Source organism: Humulus lupulus, chromosome 2 (genome assembly GCF_963169125.1).
Source record: "Humulus lupulus chromosome 2, drHumLupu1.1, whole genome shotgun sequence".
Lineage (NCBI taxonomy): Eukaryota > Viridiplantae > Streptophyta > Magnoliopsida > Rosales > Cannabaceae > Humulus > Humulus lupulus.
In genome coordinates this window covers 87,709,833-87,723,343 of record NC_084794.1, presented here as the reverse complement: position 1 = coordinate 87,723,343, position 13,511 = coordinate 87,709,833, and the positions used below count along the sequence as shown (strand labels likewise).

The 13,511-nt window shown below is 34.7% G+C and overlaps 1 protein-coding gene across 2 annotated transcripts in view; it reads left to right on the top strand.

The window, feature by feature from the left end:
• Positions 1-670: 670 nt before the first annotated feature.
• The window catches only part of LOC133818175 (phosphoenolpyruvate/phosphate translocator 2, chloroplastic-like), a 51,150-nt gene continuing 38,309 nt past the window's right edge, over positions 671-13,511 (top strand). Inside the window, exons 1-3 of one of the 2 annotated variants that reach the window (XM_062250900.1) lie at positions 671-1,107; positions 1,557-1,679; positions 3,454-3,606. In XM_062250900.1, coding sequence (XP_062106884.1) covers positions 730-1,107; positions 1,557-1,679; positions 3,454-3,606 — 654 coding nt within the window. In that variant the 5' untranslated portion in view covers positions 671-729. The remainder of the gene's footprint in view (positions 1,108-1,556; positions 1,680-3,453; positions 3,607-13,511) is intronic. The other variant, XM_062250899.1, reaches the window with a different exon arrangement.

The following is a 13,511-nucleotide window of genomic DNA, read 5'->3' as shown; positions in this document are numbered from 1 at the left end:
ACAAAATATGGTTTTTATGTATGAAGATAAATTTATGATCTTGTAGATGCACCAAATCCAGCAGAAGTTATCAAGAAGAAAGTATGTTATATTTTATACTTTTTTTTGTTTAAGAAAAACTATATATAGTACTTAATCATTTAATTTATATTTACGTGTCAATTTTGTAGTAGTTTGACAAAAATGTATTCAGTGTCACGGACGACCTACTCTCACTATAAACCGACTGGTTTGCAAGATTAATGTCATTTATTTATGAATTATAATTTTTTTATGTGTAACTTACTAACTTAATTAATATGTTTTTGTTAATTTTTTGTATGTATATATATATATATTGAACTACTTATGTATATATATAAATGACATTTTTATATTTATTAGTAATGATATGTGAATGTTTTTTTTTAATTTTAATTTATATATTATGTTTATTTAGATAATAATTTATGAAATTAGGTATATAAGAATATTTACTATAATTACGTCCGACTACTGTTTATAGGATATTTATTTTTCCAACCTCATCACCAGTGGCAGTGGTCCAGACACCATGAATGTATGCCAACCACAATAAAATCAAGTCATTAAGTATTTTATTTATTTTTTTAATTTTTTTAAAATAATAAAAAAAAAAGCCAAAACGGGGTAGTTTTTAAAGTATTTGTTCTCATGCTACGTTAATTTAAGTATCACCGGGCACACCTTCTGTTCCTCCCTGCAAACAAAATGCAGAACACCATACTTACTCTCTCTCAATTTCGAAACCCTAACCCTAAAATGTCTCTTCTTTCACATTCTCCGTCTTCCATACAGCTCCATCATTACTCACTTGGTCGAATTTCACGGGGAAGAGCTTTGGATACGCTTCCTTCATCTTTTTTCTCTTCTTCTTCTTTGCGTTTCAGAGCTCAAATCTCTGCTTCAATCCCGAGTCTAAGCCGGAAAGGCAACAATTTCATAGTGAGGGCCACACCCACATCAGTGCCCGAGAGTAGTGCTGAGCAGGGTGCGATTCAGAACGAGTTGGCTCGGACTTTGCAGCTTGTATCCATGTTAGGAGTTTGGTACCTTCTCAATATTTACTTCAACATCTTCAACAAACAGGTAATTATTACTATTTCTTTTTCTTTATTTACTTATCTATTTACATTTAAATAATAAAAAAAACAAATATTGGTTTATGTGATTGATGAATTTCTGTATTAATAATAAAAATATTATTTAATTGAAAAATGACTGGTCCCAAATGAATTGATTGAACTGGTATATATATATATATATATACCTTTGCTAAGCTAGTTTAATATAAATTTAATCCTTGACTTGTTTTTCTAATAGCTATTGAAGTGATTTATTTGTATCTTTCTTTATTCATCTTTACAAAACTTCATTTGATCTGTGCTCATCATTAATTTAACTATTAGAACTATATATAAGAAAATGAGAATATTGTTCATTCTAACTAATAGTATAGTTGAAAATTAATATTTGCATGGTTATGGCTATATATTGATGAAGACAATAAAATTTGAAAGGCTATAGCTTCTTCATAGGTTTTGAAAGTCTATCCATTTCCAGCGACGGTTACTGCTTTCCAGCTTGGCTGCGGAACTCTCATGATTCTCTTCATGTGGGGTTTCAATCTCTATAGCAGACCAAAGATTACTCTCTCCCAGGTAAATTTATAATAATATATACATATATTTTTATGCTTAATTTTTATTATTGCGGCACAAATTCTTACGGAAATAAGAGTACCCCCAATAAATTGTAGTCGTTTATCAAAAGCATGTCGAAAAGGGGCTTCCTGCTCCCTATTTTAGGAAGCCCCGCATAAAAATAGGTGTCTCCATCTCTCTCATATGTGCACATATCATTACACATCTCTCGTTTTATTATTATTATTATTATTATTATAGAATGAGAGAAATTAGTGAAATGGGAGAAATTAGAGTGAAAAAAAATTGAAAAAGAAAATGATGTATCCCACTAAATATTCTCTTCCCCAAATTAGAGGAGAGAGAAAAGTACATTTTTAAATTTGATGACAAGAATAAACTATTGGGTAGTTTTCTAGTGCATCTAAAAATGGGTATATGCATTCCGTCTCTAGTTTTTGGCTTATTAAATATTTTTAACACAATTTTTTTAAGAGTGTATATATTGTAGTTATTTAAAATATCTTGTAAATTTTCAAGAAATTCCAAATAATTTATCGTGTCAAAAATAATGTTCAAATAAGCTACTTTCGACATGATTAAAAAAAATGATCACGCGTATAACAAACTATTTGAAACTTATTTTTTGACACTGTAAACCATTCGGAATATCTTTAAAATTTCCAGGATGCTCTAAATAACTACAATATACATGGTCATAAAAAAATTGAGCCAAAAATACTTTCCAAGCCAAAAACTAAAGAGAAAAGGAACCGGTGTGCCATTTTTTAGGGGTCTATCCGAGATTTTCCCAAAAATATTAATATGTCCTTACCTGTTTTAATGTTAAAAAATAACATTTTTTTATCTAAAATTAATTATAAAATAATCTTATTTTATTTCATTCTTCATACCAAACAACTAGAATAGATACAATATCTATTTTCCATCTTAAATATTTTCTTTCCATCTTAATTTCTTCTCTATAGTAAATTAAATTACTATGAAAATTGAAATTGCAATAGTCAACAACACTCATAACACTTTTAACCCAACCATTTATGGCGTGATTGGAAATAACTATGTAATTACTTGGGTAGTAATTACATAATTGAGTAATTACATTATATTTTAAAATACAACGTGTATTTTGATGTAAAGTAGTAATTATTTATGAATTTCTATTATCATGTGTGACAAAATAATTTGTGAATTACACAATATTATTATGTATTAAATACTATTTAAATTGATATTAATTAATAATTACATAATGTAATTACACTCAATTCTCATAGGGACTATGAGAATTTGAGTGTAATTGAGACGCATCAATTATCTCTAATTAGATAGTTATTATGTAATTACATAGTCTGATAAATATGTCCAATCAAATAATTACTCTAAATTATACTAAATTTCAATTATAAAGTGATTTTCCTTACATACCCTTAGAAGTAACTACATGAATTCATTATACAAATGTGAGACATTTTCTTTAATCCTGTGTCAACCATCCCACCACAGTACCAAATTTAGAATCCACGACATTATTGTTTGTGGTGGAATATGTTACGACATACGGACATAGTTTGGAACCGTTACCGGTACTAATTTTGTACACAAATGGTGCAACTGTGATGAGTTGCAATTATGTCATCAAATGTCATTAATGTAGTTTTATATAATTGCTATTATTATTATTATGAGTTAAATTATCGGGAATTGTAAAGACTAGCCCTTGCTCGCTCTTGTTTGGCTAAGTGAATTGTTAATAAAATTGGTTTTTCAGTTTGCTGCAATACTGCCATTGGTTTTGGCACACGCATTAGGCAACTTGTTGACCAATGTCAGCCTTGGAAAAGTCTCTGTTTCATTCACGCATACTATCAAAGCTATGGAGCCATTTTTTGCTGTTCTCTTCTCTGCCCTCTTTTTTTCTGAGGTAACTACTTTCTCTCCTCATTCTCATAATCTCCATGCATTTTAATGTAATAGGTACAAATATCATCCACATTTGCTTAATTCTATTTAGAGTTCTGTTTCGAAAATTTGTTAGATATTTTTATTAACTATTTATGATTGTGATATAAATTTTAAATAAATAAATAATATTATATATAAAAGAAATGTTAAATATATAAAAGAAAAATTAAACTAAAATATTATTTATGATTTTTTTTAAATAATACAATAATATTTTAAATCACAAACTACTTTATATTTGATGTACAAAATATTAATGATTTTATTCAAATCACACATCAATTGGAATATTCCGCTAAAGTTAACAAAAGAAACCATTAAAACTAAGAATTTATCATATCTACACACTTATTATATATAAAGAGATATATATCTTCTATATAAAAGTGTGTAGATAATATAAATTATTGGTTTTAACGATTTTTTTAATTTTTTTCGTTAACTTTAACGAAATATTCTTATATATAGCTAAATATTCTTATATTTAACGGTAGATTGTAAACACGATTTAATAAACTTACATCAAATTAAATAAATAAATAATTAAACAAATTAAAATAAGATATTTTTGAGATATTTTACAATAAGAATTATTTAAAAATAATAATACCATATGTTTTATAACTTAAATAAAATTTAATTAAACTTAAACTTCACGTATTAGAATAATATCATATTAAACATATAACATAATATAATCTACTATCAACTAGAAACAAACTTCTTTTAAAAAAAAATAGCAACAAAATTAAATTTAAAATCCACGTATAATATTAATATGATTGTAGTTCTTTTTCTTCATCAAATTCACCAAGGGACATTGATGCATGTATATTACTCTACACTATGACTTTTTCTATTCTTATTTTATTCTTTTATTAATTTCTTTTTAAATATTGTTGTAATTTATATATATATGTCATGTAGCCATGTAAATATATATCTATGTCAATGTTATATTTAGATGTTGTATATGTAGAGATTATTGATATAAATATTTATATATACTATGGAACCGTAATTCATTTTATTATATACTGAAAAAAAGTGAACCGGTTTTTATTGAAAGTATAGATAATGTTTTGCCCTAATTTTTTAATACATTTACGTCATACATTATATTAAACATATTTTATTTAAATTTTATATAATAATTAAAAATAATAAAACTAAATAAATGTTTGAATAAGCATGTTTATAACTTTAAAATTAAGCAAACGTGCATTGCACGTTATTTTTACCTAGTATATATATATATAGGGAGCGACTACAATGCATCCATTTTTTTAACAACACTGATGCGTCATTTTTCTATTTTCGGCACCTAGATAGATATAGTCCCAAAACCATTTTATATAACGGTGTGCATTGTAGTTATTTATAACATCCCGCAAATTTTCAAGAAATTCTGAATAGTTTACGAAGCCAAAAACAGTGTACAAACCGTCAAATTTTACACTCGTACACAAAAAAAAAAAAAACAGGCACACATGCAACAAACTATTTAAACCCTATTTTTTATACCAAAATTTATTCATAATTTCTTAAAAATTTGTTCTAGATAGCAACAATGTACACCGTCATATAAAAAATTTGTGATTATATCTATCTAGGTGCCAAAAATATAAAAGGATGCACCGGTATTGTCAACAAATTTGATGCATTGTAGTCGCCTCCTATATATATATATATATAAGAAAAAAGACGAGCTCGCAATGGGTCTGGTCCTCCCTCAAAAGTAGGAGGGTGTTGCTTCTTGAAGCGCTCATATAATGGTTCCCATTTGTTCGATACTTCTGGTTGCTGTTGTACAACTTTTACTAGGGCAGTGGGTGGTACTATTGGCACAATGTTCCCTACTGGAACCCGTTGTTGTCTCAACTACTGAATTTCTTCTTCCTGCCTCTGCAATCTGACTTGCATTTTAGCAAGCATCTGTTGCTAGTTCTCAAGAGATGGCGGAGGGTCCTGACCCTGGTTGTCATCTCTAACCCAAATTTCAGTGCCAACTAGTCTGTTTGATCGCCTTGGATGCATAACTCGCCAAGTCTAATTGTAATTAATGACTCGGCTCATTTGGCAATGATAGCAAATTCAACAACTGCCCCACAGTTCACAAACGAGCAAACGAGCAACACTCACAAGCATCAACAATACTACAAGAATACATTCTCATATTCAATTAGCAATCAAGAGCCAATCCCTATCAGTATAGCTCATGCTCCCTAATCAGGCATGCAGATAAGGCATATATATATATCATTTAAACAATTAAGCACATAATTATATCATTAGTTACAAAACCTTGAGTCGAGCTTATCTTTAGCGGAGAGTGTACACGCCCAGCTAATCTTCAGGAACTAATAAACATTGACAGTTCTGATACCAAGTTGTAACGCCCTGAATAATCAATATCGCTACACCGTGTGCTAAAAATGGTGCTGAACTCGTTAAGCGAGCTCTTTGGACTTAAAAGTATAATTAGGGTTAAATGATAGTTCAATATCAAAAGTTTTGGTCAAAAGTTTGACTTTTCATTTAAAAGGTTAAGTAATTAAAGGGGATCCCAAAAGTTTCAATAAATACAAGTTCATCCAAAAATACAAATTTAGCCAACTTAAGCGGCAAATTTTCAACTAAGGACTCATTTTCCCCGAAATATCTCAATCGTGGCGGCCGAGCAGGCTCAGTATGTACACGCCGCCCCCATAGCTCTCTAACTCATGGTCGGTCCAGCCTTCCCTTGCCTTACCTGGACCACGAAGCACCCATAAACCGAGGCCCACCAAGAAAACCCAACAATCATACAAATATCCAGATAAACATTAACATGTATTGCATATTCAATAATAACAATTGGTAAACATAGATTTTCCAAACAACATGTGACTCATGCAAAGTAGATGGACATTCCATCTTCGTAATGGCCCTGGCACTGTGGCGGTACCGTATCTACGTTATGGCCTCGCCAGTACGACATACATTACACACGTAGTGTCGTTAATGGTCTCCCGGTCAAGCAATCAGTACCAACAAGTATAACAACATGAATTCAAACACAACAGACATTCAACTACAAATATTTTCATGACACGGTTATTCTACGCCATATCATTTAGGCGCACGCCCTACACTGGGTGCAAGAAATGATTTTCTTACCTCGAGTCCTCTACGATAGGGTAAGGTGACAACAAGCACGATCCTTCCCTTCCTGAGCCTTGCGGTACCCCTAGTCACAACATAACAATGGATATCCACCAAAAACTAAACCAACTAAAAAAACTTCAAGATTTATTCCTGGCCTTCAGGACCCTGAATTCTACTAAATCGGGTAGTGGAATCCTTCCCGAGCCTTTAGGTTTAAGTTCCTGCCACCAAAATGCTAATTTGGCCAAAGTTTCCATTTTGAGCCACGATGCTCTTCTCAAGCGTCGTGACTCTCCTCAAGTTAGAGAGCTCAGCCCTCAGTTTTCTGGACACGGGCTGCGGCGCAGCCCACCAGGTGCCGCAGAACAATGGCGATTCTAGGAACCGCTCTGGCTTCTGGGTTTGTGAGGGCCACGGCACAACCCTGCGAACCCAATTTTTCAAACACTTTCTCCGAGCGAATTCCCTCAAAATTTACCCTAAAGTAGTACCAAACCCATAATTGCATCCCAAAACCCCAATACTACACTAAGAGTAGTATACATATACCTGAAAACTTAACCAACCTTATCACAAGTCAAACTTAAATCCTTGTGTTCAAAACTCAAAACTTTCTAAAAATGAGACCAGAACTTAATCAAAACAAGGTTTAAATCTTACCTCAGCTATGAATTATGACCTCCTAGCTGCACCTAATCCAGTTCTAGCCTCAATCCTTTAATTCAATGCTAATTCCTCCAAAAGTCAATGGTTCTAACAAAGCAAGGGAAAGAAAGAAAGAAAGAAAGTGAGGGAGAAAAAGAGAGAGTTATGTTGAGTTTTCCTTAGCTTCTGAGAGGTTCTAGGTGACTAAGTCACTCCAAGCTTGATAAAAGACCAAACTACCCCTTGCTCACTCCTTACTCATTTAATCCGCCCAAGGACAATATCGTCATTGCCACACTTCCTACTAATTTCAATTAACGTCTCATAATTCCCGCTTCCTCCAATATCCTCAAATAATCACTACATAATTTCCCATTACCTGATAAATCCTCGTAATATAGTAAATTGCCAAAATACCCCTAGGCTAACCCCGAGCTTGGTATTTGACCCAGTTATGACTAAACCGCTAACTTGCTCCCTAGGATCGCCTCATCCTGACTATCCCAAATATATCGACATAATAATGTCGTCTCACTCACAAAGCACATATAATTTACATTTATACCCTCAATGGATCAGATTACGAAAATGCCCTTTTTCACCAAAATGAGCCCACAAGCACATTTAATACACTTAAACATGCATATATAGTCATATCATCATACAACTCATATATTTAACATAATCTCACGTATATTCAATTAAATTCATATATTCATCCATTTATGTCATCACTGCACATTAATCAAGGCACTAAGCCTTATTATCAAATTTGGGACGTTGCAATAAATGTGGGTCGTGTCGTACCAGTCCACTTTTCAAATTATAGGCCCAACATGTCATGCCTCATGCCAGTCTGAGTCCAAGATCATGTCGGTATATTTCACTTATTCGAGGCCAAATTTAGGCCCACTTTCAAGCCCATTTTATTATTGCTAAAATAATGAGGGTGGGGATTCGAACCCTCCACTTTCTCTATAACAATTAATGAGCTAACCACCAAGCTAAATGTATTTCTTAGTTTAAATTATAGTTTTAGTTATTTTTATATATTTTTCAACTATACTTTACACCCAATTATATTAAAGATATTCATTAATTATTAGACTTTGAATGCCTACTATTAAATACTCAAATTTTTAACATACAAATCCTAAAACATATAATAAAGTTCTAATAATAGAATTATATAAAAAAATGATGATGATTTAATTTACATATAATTGACAAATAAAAATTTATTAATATTGTTAATGTCAAAATATCGGGTTTTTTATCATGTCGTGCCTTCGGGCGTCTGTTCATGCTTTTCGTGCCATGTATTCGGGCTTGTCTTGTCATGTTGTGCCTGGCCTAAGCCCATATTTTTTTGTAGCGTGTCTTGCTCGTGCTGTTTGGGCTCGTGTCATGCCAAAAAGTCTGGTCCGTATTTACAGCTCTAAAAGTGATTGTATATAAATCTCTATAAATGTACCTTCTAATGATTGAAATCAACAAATTCACGCTTAAAATTGAAAGTCAATAGACAGTATGGAATAAAGAACTCAACCTCTCAAATCAAAGAAGAGAGCAAGCTAAGATATATATTGAGTCTGAGAATGAGTTTGTTACAAACATAATAAGTAAACTAAGCTTATAAGTAAGGGTAAACTGGTAAACTAAGCTTATAAGTAATTAACTAAGGCTAATAATAATAATAGAAATAAATGCAACAAACTAATATATCTTAACATCCCCCCTCAAATTGGCCGGTCTATTAAGAACCAAAAATTTGGTGCGCAGGACTTCAAATATGGTAATAGGCAAGTGCTTGGTGAGTATGTCTGCAATTCGATCTTCATATTTGATGTAGTGAACTCGGAGCTTCTTGCGAGTAACCGTATCACAGATGAAATGGAAGTCAATTTCAATATGTTTGGTGCGGCCGTGGAACTTAGGATTGGTAGCCAAGTATGAGGCTCCAATATTGTCACACCACAAAGTTGGAGGAGTTGGAATGGGGAGCTGAAGTTGTCGAAATAGCTGTTGAAACCAAGTGAGCTCGGAGGCAGCATTGGCCAGGGCGTGGTACTCTGATTCAGTGCTACTTCTGGAGACAACTTGCTACTTTGAAGATGACTAATAAACAATGTTGTCGCCAAGGAAAATAGCATAACCATCTGTGCTGCAGTGATCATCGAGATTGGATGCCCAATTGAAATCAGTGTAGGCAGTGAGGTATAATGTAGGAGCAGTAGAGAGTTGAATATCATAGGTGATGGTGCCTTTGAGATAGCAACGTATGCGTTTGACTACAAACAAATGAGTGGTGGTGGTCTGGTGCATAATTGACAGGCCCTGTTGATAGAAAAAGACATATCTGGGTGAGTTACTATGACATATTGTAAGGAGCCAACGAGTTTTCTATATTTTTTAGGATCAGAAAGGAGGATGTCATCATTCTTGGAAGAGAGATTACCAATAGTGCCTAGTGTTGCAGCAAGTTTGGTATCCAACATGTTGGCATTAGATAGAAGATCTCGAACGTATTTGTGTTTGCTAAGATGAATGAGTCCATGTTGAAGAGATGCTTCTATTCGAAGAAAGTAGTGCAGCGGGCCAAGGTCTCTAAGAGCAAAGGATTGATGAAGTGTATTAATGAAGGCTTGGAGTTGATGAGGATCGTTGCCTATTATGACAATGTCATCCATATAGATGAGAAGATAGATTGTATATGTGGCTGTGTGGAGAATAAATAGAGAATTGTCAGCTTTGGAACATGTAAATTTGTATTGATGCAAAACAGTACTGAGTTTAGAAAACCAAGCTCTAGGAACCTATTTTAGCCCATATAAAGCTTTAGATAATTGACATACATGACTACTGTAACGCCCTACTTCCTTAGAGCTGTTACTAAGTGAGTTTAAAACGTGCTAATCACTCGCTAATCAAGGTTTTAGGTTAAAAGTGTAGCTAAACTGAGATAAAAACCTGTTACCAGTCATTAAATATAAAAACATTTGGTTAATCATTGAAACCTCAGAAAGTTATACAGTTGGGATCCCAAAATGCTATTTAGAAAATATTTACAACTCAAAATACATTTAGGGTCGACTAGGCGACAAAATTCAGGTTAATACATAACATTTCCCAAAATACCCCTGCCCGTGGCAGCCAGGTAGGCCGAACATGTAGACATCGTTTCACGTTTTTCGTACTCATGGTTGGTCGACCTTTCCTTTGCCCTTACCTGCACCATAGAGCACCCGTGAGCCGAAGCCCAGCAAGAAAACTCAATACAAACAATCAACTTATGCATATCCATCAATTAGCATATAATTCAAAATAGCCAACAGGCTAAACACATAGCGACCATGTCGTCCTAGGCGTTTTACCAAGCCCTGGGTTTGCAATCTTCACCGTGAGGATGACTCCAGCATTCGAGAAGGCTCTCACCATAACGGCTTGCACTCCGCGTGCTCAATGCCACTCCCGGCCCTTTCCGTACTCGGCTTTTGCACTCCACGTGCTAGCGCCGCTCCTGGCCCTTACCGTTCCCGGCCTTCGTCGTTCATTCAAAATTATGCAATACATAGCATATAATCAACAAATACTTAAACAAATACAAAACATAAACAATAGGGCTATGCCCTGCAATTCAATCACATAGGGACATGCCCTGTAATAAAAACTATACGACCACGCCCTGCTGTACGGGTACAACAATTTTCTGACTTGTGTCCCAAGCTTCCTGAGCACCGAAATCCCGAGCACAGTCCTCTAACCCGAGCCTCGCTGAAAACCTAGTCACAATGCATCAACAATAGCCATCCATCAAGCTCTAATCTATTAAATAACTTTGGGATATAATTCTAGTGTCTGGGACTTTAGATTCTACCAATCCGGGTTGTAAAATCCTTGCCGAGCCTTAACTTTTGGGTTCCCGAGCCAAAAACCTTCAAACAACCAATACATTGAATTAGGACCACGACCCAGCCCCTTAAGGGCCACGACGCACTCCAAAACAGAGGCAATGTAACGCCCTACTACCCAGGGACCGTTACGGTGTGTATTTAAACAATTTTATACTCACTAATCGAGTCATTTGGCCATAATCGTGTAACTAAGTATGATTAACGGTTTAGGGTTAAATTTTTTGGTTAAGATACAACGTTTCACTAAAACGTTTACCATATACATTGGGATTCCAAAAATATAATTTAAAGGTTAATTACAAAAAAATATTTACAACCAGTCGACCTAAGCGGCAAAATAAGGTTTAACCCTAGTTCCTCTATAAACCCTCGGGCGTGGCGTTCGAGCAGCCGCATACGTACACATCGTCACCTAAGCTCTTCAACTCAAGGATGGTCCAACTTTCTTTTGCCTTTACCTGCACCACATAGCACCCGTTAGCCGAAGCTCAGCAAGAAAACTCAATATTCTCATGAACAAGTAATAACACGTCACTAAATCATATTAGGCATGCCTAGCAATAATAGCCCTATTCATGCATGCGAATAAGTCCAAGTAAATTATTGTGCTAATCAGATGAGTGACTATGGAGTCACAAACTTGGGCTTTTCACCATAATCAGATGAGTGACTATGGAGTCACAAACTTAAGCTTTGCACCCTAATCAGATGAGTGACTATGGAGTCACAACCTTGGGGTTTTCACCCTAATAAGATGAGTGATTATGGAGTCACAAACGTGGGCTTTTCACCATAATTAGATAAGTGACTATGGAGTCAAAAACGTGGGCTTTGCACCCTAATCAGATGAGTGACTATCGAGTCACAACTTTGGGTTTTGCACCATAATTAGATGAGTGACCATGGAGTCACAAACTTGGGATTTGCACCCTAATCAGATGAGTGACTATAGAGTCACAAACTTGGGCTTTGCACCCTTATCAGATGAGTGACTATGGAGTCATAACCTTGGGTTTTGCACCCTAATAAGATGAGTGACTATAGAGTCACAAACGTGGGATTTGCACCCTAATCAGATAAGTGACTATGGAGTCAAAAACGTGGGCTTTGCACCTTAATCAGATTAGTGACTATGGAGTCACAACCTTGGGTTTTGCACCCTAATAAGATGAGTGACTATGGAGTCACAAACTTGGGTTTAGCTTCCTAATCAGATGAGTGACTATGGAGTCACAAACTTGGGTTTTGCACCCTAATTAGATGCAAACTTGGGCTTTTCACCCTAATCAGATGAGTGACTATGGAGTCACAAACTTGGGCTTAGCATCCACAGCCATGTGACGATGTAGTCACCTGAGCCTTCTGGCTTTGGCTCTAAGTAACTAGCCTTTAGACTAGACAAGCACTTTTGATTTCATCGAACTTAAGGTTAGTCAAGCATTTCATGCTTATGATGATAATGCTTATGTCGATTAGATCTAATCTTTTTGGCTTGCGTCAAACACGCTAATACCGTTCTTGACTCATAAGTCAATTCCATACGACCAGTGCTCAGTACTACTGCGGAACTTGACTAATGAGTCACAGCTTCACAGTCAATACTAACACCATTGCCGATTCTGATTATGGAGTCAGTTCCATTCACAAGTAAGCAATGCAACCAGACATATATCATATGTCAAATATCCAAATACAGGGCATTCAGCATGCTTACTTAACAATCACTAGCATAATTATGATCATGCACATTTACAGAGACTCAAGCTCTTATCAATCTCATATTCAATATTCATGTCATGCCCTAATCACATGTATCTCATGCATCACATACTGGGTGCAGCTTTCTTACCTTTGGTCCAAGCACAGGTTACCAATAAACGAGCCATGAGCATGATCCTATTTCCAAGCCCCTAGCGATAACCTAGTCACAACCATAATATAAAACCTCATAAAAAATGACTAAATAAATACTTCCAAACCCAACCCAAGCCTCCAGGACGTCGAATCCCACTCAATTGGGTGGTAGGATCAATCCCAGGCCCCTAGAGTTAAGTTCCCACGACTAAAAACCAAATTTGGGCAAAATTTCCCTTAAGCGTTGCGACCCTCCAAACACCATGCTGCGGCCCGCCTCCAGACAGAAGCTAGCCTCCTCCTT